General features: G+C 31.8%; 1 protein-coding gene across 1 annotated transcript; it reads right to left on the minus strand.

Annotated features, from left to right (window-relative positions):
* Window positions 1-1626: 1626 nt before the first annotated feature.
* Window positions 1627-5578, minus strand: LOC105116599 (germin-like protein subfamily 1 member 20). The gene is made up of 3 exons (XM_011014021.1): window positions 5412-5578; window positions 4727-5272; window positions 1627-2292 (listed from the first exon to the last, which is right to left on the minus strand). The coding sequence occupies exons 1-3, from the start codon at window positions 5533-5535 to the stop codon at window positions 1784-1786; spliced, it is 1179 nt and encodes a 392-aa protein (XP_011012323.1). The 5' UTR covers window positions 5536-5578; the 3' UTR covers window positions 1627-1783.
* Between the last annotated feature and the right edge of the window lie 19634 nt (window positions 5579-25212).

Below are 25212 nucleotides of genomic sequence, written 5' to 3' on the forward strand. Positions count from 1 at the left end.
ACAATAATACCGAACCAGAGAGAAATAGGTGTAAGATAATTCAACGTAAATAATCTACTTGACCACCTCGTCCACCATTAGTGCTGGAAAGTCTTAAACCATGGTTTTTAAGATTTCTATATGTATAACTAACCCAACTACTCTTTTGTCTATAATCTGATCCAATGGAGTTCAGATAGAGGGCTCTGCTTACTTCTGTGTCTGAAGGCCTCCTGTACTGGCATTGTCATTTTTTTGACTAACAAAAATATGGATGATTAGACATTAGGTATGCTTTCAAAACTGGTCTGCGTTTAGAATGTGCTATACATATATTTCTCACTTTATTTGGTGTAGTTTCATTTGTTAATCCACTTTAAGTTATGATCCTATGTATGCTTTCAAAATTGGTCTGCGTTAAGAATGTGCTAAACATACATTTCTCTACTTTATTTGGTGTGGTTTCAGTAGGTAATCCACTTTAAGCTATGATCCAATCTTAGACTAGTTTAGTAGCCAGTACACTGCATCGTTTCAACTGGTACACCTACATAATTAAAGGGAGTGCAGTTGACCAGATTGTTCAGGAAAATCCTTCATCTACAATGAAAATTATTTCTCCACCTAATTCTTTTTTTTTCCCTCCTTCAAATTCCGGTAGTTAGATTATAAAGAGGCAATCTTTTTTAAATAATGTCTTCCCTAGAATAATAAATAGGCTATGTACTGACCTTTTTCTTTCTTTTCTGGTCTTAAAAGTCGACATATATAGTTTTCACATACCAAGACTGGTGTATTTACAGTATATTTTTCTCATATCCTTCCGTCCATCGGATTCTAATTTCTGATTGAAATTGTTGAAAATAAAATTATTAGTCAAACTTCACTTACAAGTTTTAAAATCGATATAGTTCACGTATAAAAACTTAAAGACTAAGAGATTAGATGTTCGAATCTAGCCAACTTCATTCTCTTTAGTAAAATCAAGCGCAAAATACTAGTTGGCAGTGCAATTTTTAATCTTGAAGAGCTTTTACTGGATTAGAGTATAATATGAGTATCATATAACCATTAATCTTTGTCAATGATATATACTCTTGAAAGAACTTGTGCTCTTACTCTTACATCATTCTATTCCCCTGGGGCATGAAATGTGCTTCCCGGTTAGAAATAAGACAGAAGAAAAGAAATTAGACTGTCTGAATCTCCCTTCCCACGATTACGTGGTGTTTGTTTTTGTGGGTAAAACTATATTTTGTAATTTTTTGAATATTGTTTTGCTTGAAATTAATTGTTTTTAATGTTTTTATATATTTTCAAAGTAAAAAATACATTAAAAAACAATCACTATCACCCTTTCAAACACTATCTTGGTATTTTTGATTGTGCTTGTTATTTTTGAAGCAATTGCTCTCCCAGAGTTAAGCAACAAGGATACTCTACTTCTGTCCATAACCAATTGTTGCATTTAATTGCAGGGATTGGACATCAAAGACACAAAATTTTATGAGTTGTGGTTATGGCAAAGGATGCGAGGATGTTTCCTGGTATTCAAGAATTTATAGTCAAAAAGCTGTAGAAGCCCTGTTGAAATTAGGTCCCTTTATAGACCCAAGTAGTTTAGACTTGAAACATAGAGAGGGCTAATTAACGAACTTAAACATTATATATGTCATCCAAGATAAGACAGGAACACATTGAGGTTTATAGGAAACCCTTTTATTGTATTTTAGTTTTATAACATAACAAAGACGGTTGCCAGACATTGTAAAATCAGGCTGCTAGTCCATGTTACACGTCTTAATCACCCACTTTTTCCTCCAAACAGTTTCTGAAGATAGTTCACTATCTTGATGTCCAAATGGAAGGCCTTGGCAAGAACATCAGGATTGATGAGAGGATCGGACCCGAACACTGCATTTGCTATTGTAATAGTACCAGGATTTTGGCTGCTTAAACCAGCAAACGCAACTGCAGGGGTTTTGGCAATATTGAGTTGGAAGTGAATGAGGCCAAATGGAAACACAAACACATCTCCAGGGTACAAGACTTTGCTGATGAAACGATTATCTGGATTTGATGTAACAAATCCAACATAGAGTGTGCCTTCGACGACTAATAGAATCTCTGTGGCACGAGGGTGAGTATGGGGTGGGTTTAAGCCACCATGTGGTGCATAGTCAAGGCGAGCCAAAGATATGCCGAGCGTGTTAAGTCCTGGTATTTGATCTACATTTAAGAGAGTAACGTTTGATCCAACTGGGTTCCCTGTGTCTCTGGGAATGTTGAGTCCTGAAAAGGAGAAATCATTTGCTGTCAAAAGAATGTACAAAATACTGAGTGGGATGAGTGCTCCTATTGTGTGCATAATTTACTGGAAAGTCTCCATTGATCCTCTCCACAGATATCTTGAAAAACTACTGAAATCTGCATGTCTTTATCTTCTTGCCAATTTTTCTAGCACTTATAGATAACCATCCCTGAACAAATTATGGAGAGCCATTATAAATTCCTAGCGATTGTTGTTTTAGTAATTATTGTTTAATCCCTTTGTTTTTAGAATCATAATTACCTAGACCATTTGGTTTTAAAAAGTGGCAATTGAAGAAAGCTAATGACTTTGAATCCTAGGTAGACGTTTGCTGCAAATATAAAATTAAAATCTTGTAAAACCATAGCTTCAAGATGATGATAAAAACTATTAAAGTGATTTTGGGTGAGGGAGGCCCAAACTCTCGGTCTCACAATAACTAAGAGGCTGAGCCACCAAACCTTTTCAATTTTGTTAATATAGTGAACACCTTTTGCAGAGAATATCTTTTAAAAGTATTTTTAATTAAAGTAATATTTTTTTCATTTTTTTTTAATTTTAAGATCAATATATCCAAACCATCTAAAACTTTATTTTAACTTTTTTTAGATAAAAAATAATTTTAAAAACACTTTGAAAAATAAAACCTACAATAATACCGAACAAGAGAGTCAACGTAAATAATCTACTTGACCACCTCGTCCACCATTAGTGCTGGAAAGTCTTAAACCATGGTTTTTAAGATTTCTATATGTATAACTAACCCAACTACTCTTTTGTCTATAATCTGATCCAATGGAGTTCAGATAGAGGGCTCTGCTTACTTCTGTGTCTGAAGGCCTCCTGTACTGGCATTGTCATTTTTTTGACTAACAAAAATATGGATGATTAGACATTAGGTATGCTTTCAAAACTGGTCTGCGTTTAGAATGTGCTATACATATATTTCTCACTTTATTTGGTGTAGTTTCATTTGTTAATCCACTTTAAGTTATGATCCTATGTATGCTTTCAAAATTGGTCTGCGTTAAGAATGTGCTAAACATACATTTCTCTACTTTATTTGGTGTGGTTTCAGTAGGTAATCCACTTTAAGCTATGATCCAATCTTAGACTAGTTTAGTAGCCAGTACACTGCATCGTTTCAACTTGTACACCTACATAATTAAAGGGGGTGAAGTTGACGAGATTGTTCAGGAAAATCCTTCATCTACAATGAAAATTATTTCTCCACCTAATTCTTTTTTTTTCCCTCCTTCAAATTCCGGTAGTTAGATTATAAAGAGGCAATCTTTTTTAAATAATGTCTTCCCTAGAATAATAAATAGGCTATGTACTGACCTTTTTCTTTCTTTTCTGGTCTTAAAAGTCGACATATATAGTTTTCACATACCAAGACTGGTGTATTTACAGTATATTTTTCTCATATCCTTCCATCCATCGGATTCTAATTTCTGATTGAAATTGTTGAAAATAAAATTATTAGTCAAACTTCACTTACAAGTTTTAAAATCGATATAGTTCACGTATAAAAACTTAAAGACTAAGAGATTAGAAGTTCGAATCTAGCCAACTTCATTCTCTTTAGTAAAATCAAGCGCAAAATACTAGTTGGCAGTGCAATTTTTAATCTTGAAGAGCTTTTACTGGATTAGAGTATAATATGAGTATCATATAACCATTAATCTTTGTCAATGATATATACTCTTGAAAGAACTTGTGCTCTTACTCTTACATCATTCTATTCCCCTGGGGCATGAAATGTGCTTCCCGGTTAGAAATAAGACAGAAGAAAAGAAATTAGACTGTCTGAATCTCCCTTCCCACGATTACGTGGTGTTTGTTTTTGTGGGTAAAACTATATTTTGTAATTTTTTGAATATTGTTTTGCTTGAAATTAATTGTTTTTAATGTTTTTATATATTTTCAAAGTAAAAAATACATTAAAAAACAATCACTATCACCCTTTCAAACACTATCTTGGTATTTTTGATTGTGCTTGTTATTTTTGAAGCAATTGCTCTCCCAGAGTTAAGCAACAAGGATACTCTACTTCTGTCCATAACCAATTGCTGCATTTAATTGCAGGGATTGGACATCAAAGACACAAAATTTTATGAGTTGTGGTTATGGCAAAGGATGCGAGGATGTTTCCTGGTATTCAAGAATTTATAGTCAAAAAGCTGTAGAAGCCCTACTGAAATTTGGTCCCTTTATAGACCCAAGAAGTAATTGTGTGTATGTTTAGACTTGAAACATAGAGAGGGCTAATTAACGAACTTAAACATTATATATGTCATCCAAGATAAGACAGGAACACATTGAGGTTTATAGGAAACCATTTTATTGTATTTTAGTATTATAACATAACAAAGAAGGTTGCCAGACATTGTAAAATCAGGCTGCTAGTCCATGTTACACGTCTTAATCACCCACTTTTTCCTCCAAACAGTTTCTGAAGATAGTTCACTATCTTGATGTCCAAATGGAAGGCCTTGGCAAGAACATCAGGATTGATGAGAGGATCGGACCCGAACACTGCATTTGCTATTGTAATAGTACCAGGATTTTGGCTGCTTAAACCAGCAAACGCAACTGCAGGGGTTTTGGCAATATTGAGTTGGAAGTGAATGAGGCCAAATGGAAACACAAACACATCTCCAGGGTACAAGACTTTGCTGATGAAACGATTATCTGGATTTGATGTAACAAATCCAACATAGAGTGTGCCTTCGACGACTAATAGAATCTCTGTGGCACGAGGGTGAGTATGGGGTGGGTTTAAGCCACCATGTGGTGCATAGTCAAGGCGAGCCAAAGATATGCCGAGCGTGTTAAGTCCTGGTATTTGATCTACATTTAAGAGAGTAACGTTTGATCCAACTGGGTTCCCTGTGTCTCTGGGAATGTTGAGTCCTGAAAAGGAGAAATCATGTGCTGTCGCCATCTTCGGGTCCTTACAGAATTTCCCATTTACAAACACTGCAGAAAACAAATGCTGGTCAATTCATGCATGCATGAGCAAACAAGGGAACAGTTTTCATGTATAGCTAATAACAAGCCGCAAGAGGCTGCAGCTTCTTATGAAATGTAAATGATAGATGTAAGAAGAATGCATTACCAGCAGCCTTGGGATCATTGATGGCTACACAGAAGTCCTGAAGGGGACTGGGGTCATAGGCAGAGGCAATTGAGGATGCCACAGTCAAGAGAACAAAAGCTAGTAGGAAATGAACACTTCTCATTGTAGTGAAGCTCTATAACTTAACACTCTTTTAGCCGTTATTGCTTGAGTTGAGGGGGTGAGATTTCTTGCATTTGAAAGGAGTCTATTTATAGACTGGACTCAGTGAACCGATCTCGCATTAAAAAGTCTTCCAGATATTGTTATCTATTTTTATTTCTGCGATATGAATCTTCCTTCAACCACTACATGCATTTGTCATCCTTTGAATATTCCATCTTCTTATGCTTGCACCACTAGACTCTTGGGCACGCAAGATGTCTAGTTACAAATTTAGATTTACTTTTTTTTTTTGTATTTTCTATGACCAATTATACCTGGGAAAAAGCCATAATAACAACACAGAAAATGCCAAACCACTTTTTGACCCCTTAATTATAAAATTGTATGATCGAATCCTGATCAAATTGGAAAAGCAAGTATGAATTTTCAACAAATAAAGTTGCATTAGCCAACATTAATGAGTATAATATCCTTTGTATATCATCTGGTTTTGATCATATAACGCACAATATTCCTACAGGTAGTGGTAAACCTAACGCAATTGATAGTTTAAAAAACTTATATAGAAAGAGAACCACTACAACAATTTTTATATTTAAATTCTTTTTTGTTAATATTTATACTATTATTTCATTGATAATTAATTTATTAACAAAATTACTGATAAAAATGCTTTGTTGGTAAATCTTTCGTCAGTAATTTTTTATTCTTCGCTAAGTCTATTGGTAATTAAAAAATATTATTACTGATGGATTTACTAATAAAAAAACATGCAAAAAAAAATATTTGCTTTATTCTGTTAGTATTTTTCTCGAAAAAATAATATATGTAATTCCATCGATAATTATTAAAAATTCATTTTACAAAACTATAAAATAATTAAATTAATATAAATTAACACTCTATAATACTTGCAACACTTGGAAAAAAGAAGAAGAAAATCAACTCAAACAAATTTGCAAAAAAAAAAAATGAAAAAATAAATTCAACTAAAAAATTTCATATGAAAAATGAAGTTGTAATTGCTAAATATTTAAAAATCCTATAAATAAATCAACTAAAAACGAATCTCATATGAAAAAAATAAATAAATCCTACAACAATATTCATACATTTATTAAGAACAAAAACAATTAAAAATCAAATAAAAAAACAAATATAGTGAACAAAAAATATGAAAAAAGAAGGAAAAAAAAATCTTACCTTAATGTGGTTGTAAGTGAAGCTAAGAATAGAAAAAAAAAATCGAATTCGTAAAGTATATTATTTAAAAAAATCTGAAAAGAAAAAAAAAGAGAAGAAGAATACATACCTGAGTATAGAGAAAAAGAGAAGGAGTTGAGGAGAGAAGAGAAAGAAATTAATATTGATATTTTTTAAATATAGGGAAGAAGAAGAAGAAGAAAAGAGCCTTGTTTATTGTAAAATTAGGGATTATAGGTTTTTTATTAGGGGTTTCACCAACAAATAATTAAATATTAATATTTTTAATTATTCCATCAGTGATTTTATTTATAATATTTAATTTAAAATTTCAATTTAGTCAATTTTTTTAGAAATTGTCATATATCACTAACAACTTTTCAATCTGTTAATGATTTTGATTGTAATATTTAATTTAATTTTTTAATTTAATTAAAAGTTTTCAGAAAACCGTCAAATAACATCAATAACTTTCAATGCATTAGTGATTTTATCTATAAAACACAATAAATAACAGTGCAATTGAAAAGTGAATAGTTTTAGACCTTTCTAGAAAATACCGATAGAATATTTTATTGGTGATTTTCTTTGTAATTGACATGATGAATAATATTTATTGTTTACCAATGATTTTATCGACAGATTTCTGTTGGTATAAATAACACGTCATTTTTATTATTTTTATTTTATTTTAATTTTTTTACCACTATAATTCTCTCAGTATATACCAAAAGAATATTTTTGAAGGGAAAATCTATCGGAAATTTATTGATGAAAATATATTTTTGATATTTCTATTTGTATTTATCAATTTTTTGGTAATAAACATAACTTTATAAGTGAAAATTTTAGAAGTGTAAGAGTATCAACATCTAGAGCTTGCATATGATTTTAGACATTTAAGAGAGATTAAATGAAAATAAATAATTATAGTTGAAGGGAACTTGGATGCTCTGAACCTTTATAAATTTATAAGTATAGTTATCATTGATTTTTAAAATTCCAAAAGAAATATAATACTACTAAAAATTTAAAATAAGTAATGAATTAAGTAAATTTAGCCTAGATGAATTACAAAAGATATTTGATAAGAAATGAAAAATCTATGTAGTGAGAACTAAAAATATATATGTTAGAAAAAGAAATTATCAATAAATAGGATTATTGAAACTAGAGGAATTGAACACCATATATATTGATATCAATGCCCTTTCTTTTAGTCGGAAGATGCTTTTCGTTGATCTCTTACTGGGGTGGTGTCACAAGCCGGTTCGAATCCTGTCCCCGCCTAAGAACGTCGAGATGGGTGGATTCTTCTTTAGTTTGATTGCAGGACGTTTTCCAAGTTCGTGATCACCGGAAATGGAATAAGAAAGGAGCTCTCTCTACCATTCCTGGTGAGCAGGAAGAAAACCGTGAGCGGGATAGATTAGAGGTAGAGGTGTGCTCTTTATCACTATCACTAAAGGGCAACAAGCTTCAAAAGAAGGAAAGAAAGATCACGGGGGTCAGACACGGCTACGACTTGAATTCCATTGCTCCGTTGATAGATCCAGATTCGCATCCGCCCATCTAAGATCTTTCTTCGTGCCGGGTCGTGAGCTATGTGGAGCGATAAAAAAAAATGGGATCTCTCCGGGCCTGCACTGCCTTCGCCTAGGACATTAGAAAGGGCGAGAAAGGGCTTGCTGCTGGTTCGGAACTCCCCTATTTGAATCACGCACCTATTTTCAAGTTTAAATTACCTTAAACTCAACTTAAATTAACTTTAATATTAGTTAAACTCATTTTTTATTTTTAATATTAATTTATAGGTGAATTGTGTTGAGTGTTTTTGTTTTTTTAATTTGGTTGAAATGTCTTATTTGTTTCACAAGGTTTTTCTTTTTTAATTTTAATTTGATATCTTTAACACTTCAATATTACTATATTTTTATTAAGTTTGGATTTTCACAATGTTATGAATATTATGAATTATTTTTCTATTTTAATTATTAATGAGAAATTTTGAATAATTATTTGATTTTATTAGTTTTGAATAATATTATATTTTAAAAAAATTATGAAATATTACGTATTTTTAACTATTATAAGATTTAGCGTAGATGAAATTTTTTTTGACACTGTTCATGGATTGCCGATCATAAATCTTAAATTCAAGTTGTGAAAGGATCTATCCTAGATAAAAATAAAGCCCTTCTCTTCAAATGGTTGTGGAGATTTGAATCATTAGGTTCAGGTTCATGGAAGAATATTATTTGCAATATACATAATTTGGAAGCTCTTAGTTTTCCATCCCCTCTTATTAACCTTTCTAGAAGTTCATGGTCTAATATTATTAATGTTTGTTTCAATGATGAAAAACTCCAGAATATTGTCAAAAGGGAGGTTTGTATTTTGATTGGGAAAGGTAGAGATACTAGTTTTTGGCATGATGTTTAGCTTGGAGACTCTTGTTTGGCAGTTTAATTTCCTAGCTGTACAGTCTCTCTGTGGATCAGAAGTCATTTGTGGTAAATATGGGTATGGAATTTCAGATGGAAGAGGGCTATTAGAGGTAGAGAGGTGAGGTGTTTTGAGGATATTTTCAACAAGTGCTGTCCTTGTGGTTTTACATTGTGAAGTTGCTGATAAGCTGATTTGAAAACCTAAATCTAATGGGGAGCATTATGTCAAATCTATGTGTGGTATGTTATCTACTTCAGCACAATCTAACAATCTAATGTATGTAATTCCTTTAGTGGGATATAGAAGGGACTAGTTCCTCTTAAGATAGATATTTTCTGTTGGATGGCAATTTTTGGTAAGATCAATACTAGAGGAATTTTGGTTTTCAGGGGAATTCTTGATGCTAGAGATGCTAGCTGTCCTTTTTGCTTGGTCTTAGAAGAATCTGTAGACCATGTTCTCATTCATTGTCCTAATACTTTGCATATTTGGGCTAGGTTTATTGATTGGTGGAGTATATCTTAGTCCTGCCCAGGAAATTTGTCTGATATGTTTCAACAACGGGAACATCTTGTTCTTGGGAGATTTCAAAGGTATGATTCATTCTTTTCTTTGCAATTGCATGGTCTATTTAGCTGATGCGTCATGAATTAGCCCTCAATAAGAGACTGTCTGATTATGATACTGCTTTTCTCTTAATATTGACTAGACTGTGTGCATGGATCAAAGCTATTTTCTCATATTTTCCTTATTGTGCACTCGATTTATTAATCTCTGCTGAAGGTTTAGCCTGTTGGGATAGTATCAAATGTTTAAGGGTTCTCACCTTATGGAATCCTCCTGATATGTATACTCTAAAATGGAATGTTAATGGATCTTCTAAGGGAAAACTTGGACCTGCTGGAATTGGAGGTGTATTACATGATCATAATGGCATAGTGATGGAATTTTTTTTTCCAGTCTTTATAGGAATTAAGAAGTCAAACGAGGCTGAAATACTCGCTGTAATCAAAGCCCTAGAATTATCCTCTTCAAAGAATACATTTTTGGGAAGGAATTTCATTATTGAGTCTGATTTCGCCTATGTTGTTAACGGGATGAAGAAGCACCAATTTATGGCATTGAAATATCATGACTTATTCATTAGTGCCTTTCGTTATGCTGATCTTGTTTGGGTTCTGTATCTTATTGTCATGTTTTAAGGGAAGCAAAATCAAATGGTTGACAATCTGGCCAAACAAGGAGTTAATAGAGTAAGTGAGTTTCTCACTTGGATTTGATATTGTGCTTCTTTTACTCTACTCCTTCCATATATGTAATTTTGATGGCTTTGATATTAAGTGAACATATGAAGATTGATCAGGAACTGTTGCTTTAGTGCCTTACCTCGCATGAGGCTGATCTCTAAAGCTTTTTATTGTCTTACAAGGGTCCTTTGCCATTTCTTGGCATAAACTCTGTTGCTTATATATACAAAAAATAAAAAAAACGATCAAATTAATTTCGAGTTGGACCTCTTAAATGAGTTAATAGTTCTATAGCTTCTTTTATCTTCTAGACATGATTGTTTTAAGTTGCATGCATTGGTGGGAATTTTCACACACACACACATATCGGTTAAGAATTAATTAGTGGAATGCGTTGTTTATATTTTATATACACAGATGGACTCAAAACCTTATAATATATGTTTTTGGTATTGGTTATATTGATACAAATACACGACTGCTAGTATACGCAAGTCTAGGAAGACTATAATATTGCACATCTTCACAAGTGGTAGAAAGCCAACGATGGGGATGGACACAGCGGCGGTGTGTTGCTGGGCAAATTTTCTTTATTTTTTGACGTTGAGAATCACTTGTGCGCAAAGGTTTGAAGTTGCATATTAGAAGTTTGTCGCGACCCTTTAACTTTTGAAGAACATGCGAAACTCAAGGGACCTTTTTGAACTTTTGTGGGCAGTTACCTCCACCAGCCATCCTTGGCTCTCTGCATACAAAAAAGAAGTTATGATCCAATAACTTAGTGTTTAAATAGAGTTGAGATTAAGTGGTGCCATCCCATAGGCGTGTGTGTCAGCCATTATATATATCCCCAACAGATTGTAGCAGCAGCCATATCTAAACAGGTGAGTGGATTTTCTAAAATATAAACCAGGAATGAAAACATTGTGGCTTATATATTTTTACACAAGTATGTTTTTTTTTAGGATTTGTCTACATAAAAAAAGTTGTACAAGGATAATAATGATTTTGTTAATGTTTACTGTTGTAATTTAATTTTAACCATTTAGCTTTGCATTTAATTAATTTTATAGATTTTAAGTGTAAAATTAAAAAATTATAAATTTATTTCAATAAAAAATATGATTTATGACCTTTTAATTTATATGAAAACTAATCTTCAAAGGATATGGTGTGATGACAAAAGGTTTAAGATTTGTACAAAGATGGGTTTCATCGAATCAAAAAACAGAAACTAAATATTACCATATATTTTTACCATTCTATCTTTATCATCTGATTTCAAATTTAACTTTTAATTAAATTTAAATTTTAAAGAAAAAATAAATTTATTTAAAATTTTATCTCCTATACGCCATATAACTCTTGCATTATAAATACAGCTTGCAGTGCACACTACAAAGCTCCTTCCTCACAGCCAGCAACCCATTCCATGTAATCTTCTTCCCCAAAGTCACGAGAGGAAGCAAGAACCTAAACGAAAACTTCCAAAAATCAGCCCGCTGCCGCAGGAACTACCTTCTGACATTCTTACTGCCTTCGGTTAAGCTTGTCCTCATCAAGGCACGATAATACCATCCTTCAACCACACCAGCACTGTGCTCTGTGCACCTCCTCCAGCTCCAGCAGCAGTACAGCGGCAACAGCGCGTCTCCTCCCTTGCATCAGTTGCCCATCCTGCACCGGCCGCATCTCCAACAAACTATCCTCTCTGTACTGCACCGTGGGCAGGTAATAGTAGCTGTCTCTCCTCAGCCACATGTGCAGACATCCCCCATCAGCATCAACAATAACGAGACCAGTAAGGAGGAGAGACTCAGCAGATGCGGAAGAAGACGAAAAGGGAAGAACCTAGGACCAACAAAAGGACACAAACACAGGGACACGAAGCAGGAGACCAGGGTAACGAAGCTAACACCGGAGTCTAAGAAAGCAGAATGACCAGAACAAGTGAAGATAAGAAGAAACTGGGGAGAGTGTCTGTTCGGCCAGCAGCATCACGTCCTCGTCTCCGGTTGTACCACCCCTCCCTGAACAGACGAACGCAAAGGAGGACAGAGGAAGCACATGACGAACTGAGAGGATGGAATATCACTGGAGAACAAGAAGAAACAAAAGAGGAGGATAAAGCAGCCGGCCAGTCTTCCTTCACCGGCGTCTCCATGGCCAGCATCAGGTAAGTTCTTCGCCTTCCCTCCATTTTGCATTTTAATTCACTAACATTGGGCACCTTTGAATAATAATTACTTGCCTCCTGATACTACCTTCATCTTCGAGCAAAGCACTAGAGTTGTAAATATTTGTAGTCAAATATTTACTAAAATTATAATACAACAAATTATTAGTAATTTACGACAAAATTAACAATACAAGATACCATAAGTAGGATGCTTAAAGAGTGATAATATTTTTCTTTTCATGTAACCAGTTTTGTATCATAAAATCTCTATTGGTCATTTAGAGTTTTTAGCAACTATGATAGTAGGTGCTGACTCCTTTAAATTAGACATTGTTCCCTTGAATAACAAGATGCTAAATATTTATTTTTTTTCCATGAGAATATTTTAATCGATTACTGTGATGTTTTGGGTGTAGCATTTACAATGCTTGTGAACCTTCAACTTCTAGGAAGTTTTGTAGACTTGATGAATATTTATTTAAAGAGAATTATTTGTGTGTTTCATTAAGTTCTATGCAAGAATTGCTTGTACGTAAAGCATATGAAGGTTGGTTGATAGGGAATTTTGATGTTTTTAAGACTTTGGATGTGTTGCATAATATTTTTATTGGCCTAAAATGAAAAAAAATATGCAATGCATATTTATCAAATGTTGTAAATATGAAGACTATTTCAAAAAGTTTCTTTATGTAGTGTTTATATAAATGATCTTTGAGATGATTCGGCGACCTTGATAGACTCAAGACTCTTAAGTTTGAAAATCATGCTAGATCCAAGGAAATTTGGGTCACACAAACATATCAGATTCCAAATACTTGAGTTTGGCAATCCATCTAACTCAAGGACACATGGGTTAAGTGAACATGCCAAATAGAAAATACTTGAGTTTGATAATCTACCTAACCTAAGAAAAACATGGGTTTGGAAATTATGCCAAACCCAAAATGCTTTTCTTGGAATTAATTTTCCAACAATCATAAAATCCTAACAACTTTTTTTTAACCTGTACAACTCTTTAATCCTCTAACAACTCTTTTATTTTTTTAAATGTTGTAATAACTCTTTAATTTCTAATTTATTTTCTACCTAATTGTTACATTTTAACGACACATAAACACACACACCATGAACTCTTATAGTCAAACAATGCTAAAAAAATAATAATATTATTTTTTATGTGTTTGCAAAGCTTGCTAGTATTCCCTTTCTATCTTGTTTGCTATTTCTGTAGCCCTCGTCTTTAGATGAGGAACTTGTTGAATCCTGAAAGATAACCTTGCGTAAGGAAATATCCTTAAGGATAGTGCTTGTACACGTCCTAAGTTATAATTTGTTTCTATTCATTATATCTAATTTTTACAACAATCTTAAGGATAATTTAGTAATATGGACAGAAACACTACTACGAATAATGTCGTTGTCCTTAACAATGTTGTTGATGAGAACTCAACTGCTGTCATCTGTCCTATTGCCAAATTTGTTGCTACTATCACTGTATCATTAGCTAAGTCATTTCCTGACATTTCAAAGATTGAGGTTTTTGTTGAAAAAAACTTTAGAAGGTGGCAAGAAAGAATCTTTGGTGTCCTTCACATGCATGAAGTTGCATGAGTTCTTACCGATCCCAAGACCAATGACAATGCTAGAGCATGGACACATGGGAACAAAGTTTGTAGACACTCCATTTTAAGCACCCTCTCTAATGAGTTATTTGATGTATATTGCAGTTACAAGGAAGCGAATGGGATATGGAGCAATATGGTGACAAAGTATGCTATCGAAGATGTGGGAAAACAAAAATTTGTCACTGGAAAATTTATCCAATGGGAAATAATGGATAACAAAAATATAAAAACTCAAATTAAAAAATACCATACATGAAAGCCAAAAATATCAACCTCTCTAAAGGATTCATTATTGGAATATTGATAAAAAATTACCCAACTCATGGAGTGACTACAAACAATAACTCAAGCACAAGCATAGACAATTATCTTTGATTGATCTTATCATCCATATAATTATTGAAGACATAAATAGAAAGGAGTTGTAAGCTACTAAGAAGAAGGAGATGACCACCAAAGCAAACTTAGTAAAATGGAGCTCACATAAAAAAAGTATGAGCATAAACTTAATAATAATAATAATAATAATAATAATAATAATAATAATAATAATAAGTCCAATGGTAACAATACTAATATATTCAAACCCAAACCCAATAATTTTAAGAGAAAGGGAAACTATTTTGTGTGTGGCAAACCTGGCCACCATTCACCTTAATATTGAAATAGAAATAGAAACAACAATCCTTCTAAAACTAAGGTCAACTTAGTTGAAGTAGAAGATATAACTGCTATAGTTGTTTCCCAAATCAATATGGTGGTTAATGAGAAAAATTGGGTGGTCGACTCTGGTACTACTAGGCACATATATGCAAGTAAAGAATTCTTCTCCATCTATACACCTTTTAAGTATGAAGAAGAAGTACACCTTGAAGACTTAAGAATTGTAAGTGTACTTGGAAAAGGTGAAGTCCTTCTAAAATTGATTTCGGGAAAAAAATTAGTTTTGAATAAGATGTTGCATGCCCCTAATATAAGAAAAAAAATTGGTCTTTGTTGCTTTATTAGGAAAATTTGGGATCAAAGTGTCATTTAAATCTAATAAGATTGTAATGACTAAGAACAATGTATTTACGGGGAAATGATATTGTAAGTAGGGATGTTTTGTACTCAATGTTGCTAATGTAATGAATGAAAATGAATTTTCTTCTACTTGCGTGACTTTATTAATTTATGGCATAGCTGAAGAAATTTTAAAAGAAATAATGAATGCTATGCTAGTTAGTTCTTCAACACCTAATACACAAGGTCAAGTTATTTTATTTACATGTCATTTACAAAATAGAATTTCTTATAAAAAAACTAGCATAACATCTTATAAATTATTAAAAGATTGTTCTCATAATTTAAAATATCTAAAAGTGTAGGGGTGTCTAGCTAAAGTTATATTAACTGAAACAAAAAAGAGAAAGACAGGTTCAAAAACTTCTAATTATATGTATATTGGTTATGCTACAAATAGTACTGCATATAGGTTTCTAGTTTTGAAAAGTGATGTGCTAGATTACAATACTATTATTGGAAAACAAATTATAGAATTCTTTAAACATATTTATCCTTTAAGGCCTCGTTTGTTTCATGGAAAGTGGTTTCTTGGAAATGACTTTCCAAGCTTTCCTGTGTTAAAGAAAAATATTTTTTAGTCAAAAAAAATTTGGCTTAGTTACCAGGAATTTATTTTCCTTATATTTTAGATGGAAAAAACTTACCAGAAGTTGTAAAAAATTTAAAAAATATTATATTATTTGCTAATTATGTTAAATTTGGTCCTCAAACTTTTGATTGCTATATATTTTGTTTGGAATCTTTTTTCTTTCAATTTCATCCATTAGAATTTGATTTAATTTAATTTTTATATTAACTTTGTTTCTTATTTTTATGTTGTTATTTTCTTTTCTCTTATTAATTTTTAATTGAAATTTTTTATCTATCAAATTTGATCCTCATTCTTTTGATTTTTACTTATTTTATTTGAAATAATTTATGAAATTATAATTATAATTATTTTAATTTCATCATCTTTGAAATAATCTTATTTGTTAGATTTGATTTCTATTACTTTGATTGTTATTTATGAAATAATCTTATTTTATTTGAGATAATTTATGAAATTACATGTTTTTTCAATTTCATTCCATTCAACTTTTTAACTTGTAAGATTTATTCCTCATTATTTTAATACACTTGAAAAAAAACATTAATAAGTTATTTTCCAGCAATTTTGCATGATATAACCAAATACTAGAAAGTATTTTCTAACTTATTTTTCATAATACTGCCAAACATCAGAAAAATAATTCATTTTTCAGGAATTCACTTTCTAAAAAAACCACTTTTTGAAAAGAAATTATTTTCCAGCAAACAAATGGGACCTAAATGAAAACATTTCTCATGCACCTGTTAATGATAATAAAGTTGATGAAAGTCATAGAAGAGTAAGAAACTTTCTTTGTGAATAATTTTTTTCTTAATTGGTAGATAAGGGTCTAGTGATATGCTCTAAAGCCGCTACTATTGCCTGTCCATTACTAGATTACAGCTAGAGATTAGTGTTGTGCTGTAAGGGTTGTTTTGATGGTTTGAGGGTAATTTATTAGTTTGTTTAGGGATGGAAGGATTAAGGAAAGGGTTGATGTAGTCATGGATGGGAGGTCTATTTATGACAATGCTTGTCTTCTTTTATAGGTTGCTTAAGATAGGGTTTTGTGGTATTTTTATAAGAGAAACGAGGAGGTTTTAGGGCTCATGGATTAATGACATCTTGAACGTTGATGTTGAGTAATAGATCCCAACCATTCATTTAAGCTAAGGATGAAAGCTTGTCTTGCTTTGCAACTAACAAATGTAGGACACAAGCTATTTTTACAGACACAACTGTGTTGGGTAGTGTTTTTTAGAGAGAATAAAAAATTGTTAGTGTAATATGAGTTGGAATTTTATCTTAGAGTGAAGTACAAGTATCAGGGTGTAAGTTGACATAAAATTTGTGTTGTGTGGTACAGAGGTGAAGGAGAAATTATGGCTAAAATGTTGGTATTTGAGCTTCTTTTCTTTTGTTTTCGGGAAGAAGATAATGAATAGTAAAATTAGTCATTTTCAATTTGGTCTATGAACCTTTGGAACTTTGCAATGGAGCCTTCAACTAGTCCTAATCTTTTATATTCCTTGCAATTTTACTCAGCCTTCTTTAATTGCACCTTTAAATTTTCATGCTTTTTACAAAGTGGCTCCTGGTTTTGAATTTCTTCAATGTGGTCCCTAATTAAATTTTATATTTTGAATTTCTTTTAATTAACCCCATGATTGCACCAAATTAGCCTTTCAAAGTTTGAACTATGTTCCTAGTCTTCCATTCTTTGTGAATTGATTTGAATTAGGCCTCCAAACTTGATTTTTTTTTAATTGAGTCATTGATTGAATACATAAAACCTATTAGCAGCTTAATTAAGTCCTTAAACATAATTAATTCTTTTAAATGTTTTCCAATTGACCTTCAAACTTCATTTTTACTTCAAATAAGTCCTCAAACAAGTCAATTAAATTTGTTTGAAGTATAATTAAGTCCTTTAACTTAAGTAATTCTTTCAAATTTGGTCATGTTGGGGTCTCGACCTGAATTTTCTTTTTTTCTTCATCTCATCATGTTGAAATCTCTCAATTTGACTATTCTTTTGGTATTTTGGTCTTTTGTAGATCAAAAAATTATATCTCCTCATGTCTTGAAAATACTTTTGGATTTTGAATTTCTATCTTTTTTTTAATATGTATTTTTACAAAACAACTTTATAGGATCCAAAATTAAGTTATGATAGTTATTTTGAGATAAATAAAGACTCTTGCAATTGCCTTCCAGTGATTTGTATTTAGCTTGTTTGTATATTGTGATAACTTGCATTTAGTAAAAGATATATTTTGTCTTGTATAGTACATTACATACATAGGACTTCCAATGATACTAGTATATTTTAGATATGTTGCTATTTTATCACAATTATCATTTAACTTCACACTAGAGTTATTGATTTCATTTATATTGAAATGCTTAAACTTATTAAGTATTTTTTCAATATCATGTGACTGATTAAGTGCATAACTAATTAGTACTTAAAAATATTTTTTTATCAAGGTTTTATGTCATTATTTTACACTTGAAATTTCAATAACTCCTTAACTAAAGCATGTTTTATAATAACATATTTAATAATATAAGATACCTTTAATTTATGGTATATGTTCATCTTAAATGCAGGCCTATCACATAAATAAAAAGATAGATTGATGAGTTTAAGTACTAAAATTAAAAGGACAAAGAGATGCCTAAACTTAGAAAAGAGATGATGGTGCAGTTCAAACTGGAAGACTGTTTAGTAATTGGGTTATATCTTGAGCTGTAGATCTCGGATTTAGGTTTACTTTATATGATAGAAAGGTAAGATATAGGCGTACAATTTTGATGTGGAGGTCTGGCTTTAATAAGCCCGTTTTCAAGTCCAAATTATAGCAACAACGAAGAAGTCTGAATCTATCCTGTAACCCAAACACTATTTAGTATTAATACCATATCCTGAGTTCTAGAAGTCCAAATGACATCAATTGTTTTTCCTAGAAAGCTATGAAGATTTCCTACAACATTCATGTGGAGGTCTGGTTCAAATTTTAACATTATCAATAACGTTTTATTTAGAAAAGAGAAGATAATGATTGTCACCAAGTCAAGAGTTGGTTACCCACTCATCAATTAGTCATCAAATTAATAGTTTCCAATTTTAGCCAATAAAAGGAGGTATTTTTCATGCCTTTAGGCATCTTAGTGTCCAGATCAAGATTGTTGCACCTGATTAGTACTTAAAAGTGCATTTTTATCATGGTTTTATATCATCATTTTGCACTTGAAGTATCAATAACTCCTTAACTAAAGCATGTTTTATAATAATATATCTAATAATACTTAATACCTTTAATTTATGGTAAATGTTCATTTCAAATGCAGGCCTATCACATAAATGAAAGGATTAATTGATGACTTTAAGAACTTAAATTGCAAAGACAAAGAGATGGCTAAACTCCAAAAAGAGATGTCGGTGCAATCCAAACCGGAACACTGTTCGGTAATTGGGTCATATCTGGAGCTACAGATCTCAGATTTAGGTCCAATTTATATGGATGGAAAGGTAAGACATAGGCCTACAACTTTCATATGGAGCCCAAGATCTAAAAAGGCCATTATCAAGTCCAAATAGTAGCAACAACAAAGAAGCCCGAATCTGTCTTCCAGCCCGAGCACTGTTCGGTATTTTGGCCATATCTGGAGTTCTAGAAGTCCAAATGAGCTGAATTGTTTACACAAGAAAGCTGAGACAATTGCCTACAACTTTCATGTTTGCAACTGGCTCCAATTTTGACGTTATCAATGACGTTTTGGGCAGACAAGAGAAGATAAGGATTGTCACCAAGTCAAAAGTTGGTCACCCACTTATCAATTAGTCATCAAATCAATAGTTCCCATTTTTGGCCTATAAAAGGAGGCATTTGCCATGCATTTAGGCATCTTGATTTCCAGATCAAGATCATGCTCTTCCTTTCTCTCTTTGTATTTTTTATGCTTTGTTTTCATTAATATTAAGTTTATGCCTTTCATTTCCTTTCCTTTACTTAGTTAACTTTTATGTTCTTATTTTGTTTATCTATTTTGCTTTCTTTCATTATGTCTAGCTAAGTTAATTATGTCAAGGTGAAAAGGTTACACTAATGGTGTAAGAATAAGTATAATGTAAACTTAATATGGACTTTAATGTTTGATACTAACATGTTTTATATTTGCTATCTTGTTCACTCTTTAATACTTTGCTTGTTAAATGACTAATCTTGATTTATGTTATATAACACTTGGTACAACAAATGCTTGGCACTTTCATAGCCCATAATGTATGGTATAACCGACACCTGAGCTATGAAAGGAACTTGATTTGTTGTTAACATAAGTTATAATCATGAATGCTTGACGAGATTTACAAGTATTAGCATTAATTGAATAAGATGACTAATGTAATCATGTTAACAATATATAATCTGATTGGAACCTCCTTTGTGTGTGGTTTCCAATTCAATAATAAGAGTTTATACTATACTTGTTTGATATACCATTAGTGGAACCTCTAACCTTGACATTTGTTATTATCATTGTTTAATCGTTACATTAATATTCCATCTCAAAGTTCTCATCATCTTCTTCTTCTTCTCTTTCTTTATTATTATTATTATTATTACTACTACTACTACTACTACTACTACTACTACTACTACTACTACTACTACTACTACTACTACTACTACTACTACTACTACTACTACTACTACTACTACTACTACTACTACTACTACTACTACTACTACTACTACTACTACTACTACTACTACTACTACTACTACTACTACTACTACTATGTACAATTAACCTCCCTGTGGTTCGACCCCGGTCTTGCCGGGTTATTTATTACTTCGACACTCCTACACTTGGGAGAAGATATCAATCTTTTAGTCGTGTCAGCACCCCCGTGGCAAATCACAACAATCATCTATTGATTTTAGGGTTTTTTTGTTTGTTTTTGTGAATAAGAGAGTTGCCACCTAGTATTTTAGTTACTAGAAAACCTAGTTGGTCTTTCAAAAATTTTAAGGCAAGGGATTGGTTGCGTAAAAGGAAGGTATTAGCACCTCTAGTACATCTTACCTAAAATAAGCTGCTTGGTGTTCGGTTTGCTATATAATTTCTATGGTGTTGGTGTTTGTTAATCCCATCAGTTTTTCTAGATTTGATTTAAACTATATTTATTAAGATATAAATCCAAGGAGATTTAGTATATTTCAAAAGCTCATTTTTCCCTTAGTATTTCAAGAGTTTGTGACTTGTAAATTGCAAAGGGGAGGGACAAAAATTTAGAAAATCTAGAGAGCTTTTTAAAAAAGCTATTTTTACCTTATTGTTTTATATTCTCACAACTCATAAACCGTGGAGTACAAAAAATTGAAACGCCCTCGATTATAATCAAGGCTTCTTTCAAGGATGTGTGTGGATTTATTATTTTTAGAAAATTATTTTAGATATTTACCATTTAGGGTTTCTTTATCCAAATATTAATAGTGAATAATAATAAATTATTCTTAATAATATTTTGGATATTCATCCTTTGAGTATTTCTTTATCCAAATATTAGCGGTGAATAATAAAATGAATTCCCCATAAATGTTTTTTATATTTTTTGAATATTGACCAATACCCTTTGAAGTTTTACAAACATGTTGTAAAATCCAGAAATGCAAGAAAATAATTTTGTTATGTTTAAGAAATCCATGTGAAAACACATTTTTGAATGTTTTAATATTTTTTGCATAAAAAAAGCATTCAACATATGTTATTGGCCGTATACAACATATAAGAAAAATATTTTTTTGATATATATGTATATTTGTCACATTGCGTCAAAAATCAGGTATTCTAAACACGAGATTGATATTACAACATAAAAAATTCAGACCTTAAAATAAATGTCAAAAAATCATAAATCTCTTTCTCTTTCTCTTATTTTTTTTAAAGAAAAAAAAGTAGGTCCGGCCGGGTCACTTGCTTACTAGACACAAAAGCTTAGTTATTGTTTAAGTGAATTATAATTCACTTGAACAGTGAACATAAAAGGCATGCACAATAGGTATGTAATTAAAATGCAAAATGAAAAGAATGAATGGAAACTTACCTAGCAATGAAACGAATGAAAATGATGATGCTGCAGTTTCTTGCGCACAAACGGTCATCACTAATCTGAAGACAATGAAGTACGCTAGTAACTAGTGTTGGTCTTTATCTTTCTCTTCTTGCTGATGCTTTCTCTGGAGATGGCGAAGATGATGATGAAGGTGTGATGTTCTAGCAAAATGGATGTTCTTCCCTCTGTGCGCTCTTGCTCCTTCTCTGTTTTCTTGTGAGCTGCTACTTCGATTCTTACATATGAAAGAAAACATTGTACTGCTAGAGGGGAAGAAAACTAGAGATGAAAACAAAGGACGAAGGCGATATCGAGGGCATGCTAGTTGGTCCCTCTATGTTTTTTTATGTTTATGTTCTTTCCTTCTACTTGTCCCTTTTGTGCTCTTCTTCATCCGTTTGTTTCTTTGGTTTGCTTTCCCTTACTTCCCTGTTTCTCCGTCTGGTTGGACGCATCCATCGTGTCTGTACTGAGAAGAGATGGTTACTACTGCTATAGCTGGCATGCTCTTGGTAAAAAAAAGGAGTGAGGGCTGATGCTTACGGGGGAGATGGTGGTCATGGTTTGGGGAAGATAGTGTGGGTGTTCATGGGTTGCTGGTTTGAGTAACAAACGAGGCTGTTGAGGGAGGCTGGGATGGTTGGAGATGACGGGTCCAACTATAAGGAGAAGAAACCGATGTTTCAAAATCCTAAAATAAGGTTTCTCCTCTATTTTCTTTTTCAAGAGGGAGGTGGTTGCAAACAAGATGGTTTTTTTATAGGTTTATGTTTTTTTCTTTCATTCCCCTTAGTCAATTTTTCTCCCTTCTCTCCCCTTCTTCCTCCCCAGGTCAGCTGAGGAGGCTTACATATAACCTATATGCAGCTCCACTAGGAAACAAAATCTTACATTAACTATAGGTTGTAATCTCGGGTGAGTAAAGATAGAAACCAACATATTCTGATGATTTCTAGTGATTTCTTTCCTTTCATAGCTGGGAACATGGGGCCAGCTACTGTTAGGATAGTTGTTATAGAAAAAAACATGGTTCTTTAATTTCTTCCTTCTAATTTTATCTTTAATCAGCCTCTTTAATTTAATGCCTTTTTTATTTGGTCCTTGGTCTAAAAAAGGGCTTCAAATTAGCTTGCAATTGGTCTTCAAACTTTAAGCATCTTGCGATTGTGTCCCTACAAACTTGAGTAAAATCCTTCTCACGGTAGGAATCATGCTTTCACATTAGATATTCAAACAGGAATATCTTTAGCTTTTGATATCAAAATCAAGCAATTCAAAAGCTCAAATTTACCTACTCGTCCAGGACTACTACTTTGATGAAGAAATCGAAGTGAGATAAAATTGTTTTAAAGAACAGAATCTAGTAGTAATTTAATTGGTCAAAAGGGTCTCTTGATCTAATTCAAAAACTGACAAATGTCGAGAATCCTGATATGACTAAGAGTATGATCTAAGAACAAATCAACTAAATTTATGGTACAAATAGAGGTTTTTTAGTGCAAAACTTGGGTCAAGATCCTTTTCATGGTAGAATTCTCTCCCTCTACATTAGATATTCAAATGGAAATATCTTAAGCAAAAACAATATTGATTTCATTAATACTGAATCTAAATATTTCATCATAAGAATAACATTTTCCCAGAAACATTCCACTTATAGTTACAATAACTATATCTAAATTAAAACAATCTTGAACCTTTTTCCACTCAAAATATTAGTAGATAGAAGATGTCTTCTAATTTTAGAAACATGAAACACATTAACTAAAGAAATTTTTTGTCTAAAAGTAAAATATAATTCAATAGTTCCTTTTTTCCCCCAAAACTTAAGTAGAATTATGGTTGCCAATCAAGATCTCATCGAGTTTTTTCAATTCTTTTTAAGTTTTGAAACATGCTTTGTTGTTGCAAACATAAAATGTTGCACCAGAATCAACTTACCAATTTGAAGTCTACACAATAATAATTGTTATATTTAATTCAATAATCATTCCAATTTAAATGTTTGAAACTATGACAACCAACTCCTTGATTTCATCATTCTCAACCATATTCACTTTGTTAGCACTGTCTTTTTTTATGGAATTATTGAATCTATATTTTTCTATGTGGCTTCTTTGATTTCCATGATGGAAACCAACTAAAGTTAAAGTTCCATCAAAGAGCATTTCCATGGGGCTCACCTCAGGGAAAGGTTTTCATGAGGCTGATTTTAAGCTGCCATCCAAGCACGAATGCCTTCATTTAAAAGAATATTTTTGGTATAGAAAGTCTCAAATTTAATATCTAAATCACATTCTTCTTGTTATTATTATGTTTCTTCTTGAATTTGTTTCTTTTCTTTTGCATTTTCAAATTATTTTGAGTTATTTTTAAACAAGTTTCAATAACTAAATTCACTTTATAATTTATCGCCATCAATTCAGATTAAACATCTATTTGCAAATGTGTTTGAAATTGTTTAAATGTATAATTATATTTTCAATGTAATATCATTTTTATATATTCATTTCAAAATAGAGGTAATGTTGATAAAACAACCTCTACCTGAAATGAATTAAGAATTTTGATATCAGAATCACTAAGTTTTGATATCATAATTTAAATTCCATGTACTTCATCAATGATTAGCTTATTGTTAGTAATTTCATATTTAAAAAATTTTAAACTAAGAAAATTATTAGAACATGATTAAAAAAAGATATCAATCTTGTTTATTTTTCATAAAAATAGTTAAACCAAACATATGTAAGATACGGTCAAGGCAACTATAGTTTTGTTTTTTTACAGTTAAATCATGTTCAAATATTATTAAGAATATTATATTTTCCTTTCAGTGAAAAACACGTTTCGGTGATTTATTTGCCTCCTGGCCCAATGACATGCGATAATTTATTTTTTTCATTTTATTAACCACTTCGTGAAATTGAATTTACTTATATAACTAGAGCTAATTAAAATATTACATAAATTTTGTATGGGGAATAAGAAAGTGCTCGGTCTTGTTTGCTGGCTGGGACACATATTTTAATTTAAATTTTATTACCTATAAAAGTCAATTATATACCAAAATTGAGACTTGACTTTTATAAGATCCAAAATAAGTTGACCTGACGTAAACAAACTACGAGCCAGAATCTTAGATCATAATTATTTGGTATTCATTCAACTTATATCAAGCACCAAACCATAGGTATAATATCTTGGCTTCCT

This window comes from Populus euphratica, unplaced genomic scaffold (genome assembly GCF_000495115.2).
Source record: "Populus euphratica unplaced genomic scaffold, PopEup_1.0 scaffold996.1, whole genome shotgun sequence".
NCBI lineage: Eukaryota > Viridiplantae > Streptophyta > Magnoliopsida > Malpighiales > Salicaceae > Populus > Populus euphratica.